The 1,840-nt window shown below is 52.8% G+C and overlaps 1 protein-coding gene across 1 annotated transcript in view; it reads right to left on the reverse strand.

The window, feature by feature from the left end:
* The window catches only part of COL9A3 (collagen type IX alpha 3 chain), a 97,242-nt gene that overhangs the window by 33,142 nt on the left and 62,260 nt on the right, over positions 1 to 1,840 (reverse strand). Inside the window, exons 14-15 of the mRNA XM_019510133.1 lie at positions 1,249 to 1,302; positions 555 to 608 (exon numbers count right to left, since the gene is read on the reverse strand). Coding sequence (XP_019365678.1) covers positions 555 to 608; positions 1,249 to 1,302 — 108 coding nt within the window. The remainder of the gene's footprint in view (positions 1 to 554; positions 609 to 1,248; positions 1,303 to 1,840) is intronic.

The following is a 1,840-nucleotide window of genomic DNA, read 5'->3' on the forward strand; positions in this document are numbered from 1 at the left end:
CTCGACAACCTCCTCTTCCTAAGCAGAACATCTGCCCATGGGCAATGCAGCAAGTTTCCCCTTCCCTTCCCGAGTTTCTGCCCATATCAAGTGAGGCAGAGAAGGGTGAACTATAGGAGGGCACTGACCTTCTTTAGGTAGAATTAGGGCATGTGCATGGTGGCGAGAAAAAACTGAAACCTGGGACACAGAAGAGGATGCAGCTTTTTGTGGAGGGGAGAGAAGGATCTAAGGTGATCAAGTGAAAGATGGGAGCGTTCTCAATCGGGGACTAGGCGGGCCATTAGGAAGTGTCAGGGCGTGCACACATCTGTCTTTGCAAGTGATAAGATGATGCGGTGCACGTGCAATATTTCTGGGGCAATATTGGAGTAGTTCCCACTAGGGCTTGTGTGATGTAGCTGTGGCAGCAGCACGGCACTAGGTGTGATAAATCAGGGGTTCCCTTCGAGTCCTACGATCCCACACTGGCCCCTGGCATGGCGAGAGCAAACATTAAAGATTCAAAAGTGACACGGTGGAACAGGACTGCAAGGTGTGAGATGGATACGTACAGCTTTCCCTGGAGGTCCTGGCATTCCTGGTGGCCCCCGGAAACCAATATCTCCCTGAAAACAGCAAGACCTTGTTAAAATACACCATCAGAGCTTTCCTAGACTAGACGCCGAACTGCAAGCAGGCACGAAGCTGGAAAGGACCAAATGCTTCATGGCATAGAGGATGAAACCCAGATAGGTTCTTTGCCATCCTCTCCTTGACAGACTCAGAGCACTCATAGCCTTGGTGGTGCATCTGTCCCTACAGAAAGGCTCGATGTCATCAAGCTCCACTGTTTAGCCCCCAAGTCAATAGCCTTGGGACTAGATAGCTGTACTGCTCAGTAAGGGCCGAATCCTGTGATGAAGTTGATGGTGAAAGCCTGGACCATACAGCACCAGAAGCTACAGGGAAATGCCGTGTCCTTCCAACCGTCCTTCAGCTTTTGCTTGGAAGAAGATGCAAGTGGCATCATGTGAAATGGCTGAGCCCTCTGCAAAGCTCATTACCATCTCCCTCTCCTGGCAGGGCGTCCGCTTGGCCCCTCTGTTTGGAGCATTCCCTGAATGCTGGGAGTGCCACAGATTTCACTCGGGGTGCCCTGTATGGAGGGGGTGCCCTCCCGTTTGGGCCCCTATGGTGCTCCCCCAGCACTGCCCGCTGCATGGATTTAACAAGGGGGAACATCTGGAGGAGGTGCTCATTACTTACCCTGTCCCCAACTGGACCCACTGGCCCTGCGAGGCCTCTTAACCCTCTCGGCCCCTGGAATAGAAGAGCCCTCAGTTACAACCTCTTGTGAAAACAGAGTCATAGAGAATGAGGGTGGAAGGGACCTCAGGAGGTCACATCTAGTTCAGCCCCCTGCTCAATGGTGAAGAAGCTAAAAACACCACAAAAAAACCATGGTAAGCAGTGACAAGCCAACACAAGTGGGATTCTCATAAGGCCAGGTCCTGCTCTCACGCTCAGGGACCTCCCCCAGGGGACGGCACTCAGAGCGTGCACCCAGGTATGTGCCGTGGCCTTCCAGCTGCAACTGGGGGACAGAGATGGGGCAGACAGTAGGTCTCACGTCAGCATTTCAAAGCATGGATGGCAATGCTATGAGGGGCCAAATCAAGACCAGTGAAGACAGTGGGAGCCTTCCCATTGACCTCAACTATCATCAGAGCAGGGTCTCGGCACAGTCAGTCTTTTGCTTGCCTCACACGCTAGCGTTTACATGAGTAAAGGTCACTAGGACTTGAACCCAGAGCTCGCTAGCTCAGAGCTGTGAAGGCAGCAGAGAAAAACCCACCAC

This window comes from Gavialis gangeticus, unplaced genomic scaffold, assembly GCF_001723915.1.
Source record: "Gavialis gangeticus isolate Ggan-Ray unplaced genomic scaffold, GavGan_comp1, whole genome shotgun sequence".
NCBI lineage: Eukaryota > Metazoa > Chordata > Crocodylia > Gavialidae > Gavialis > Gavialis gangeticus.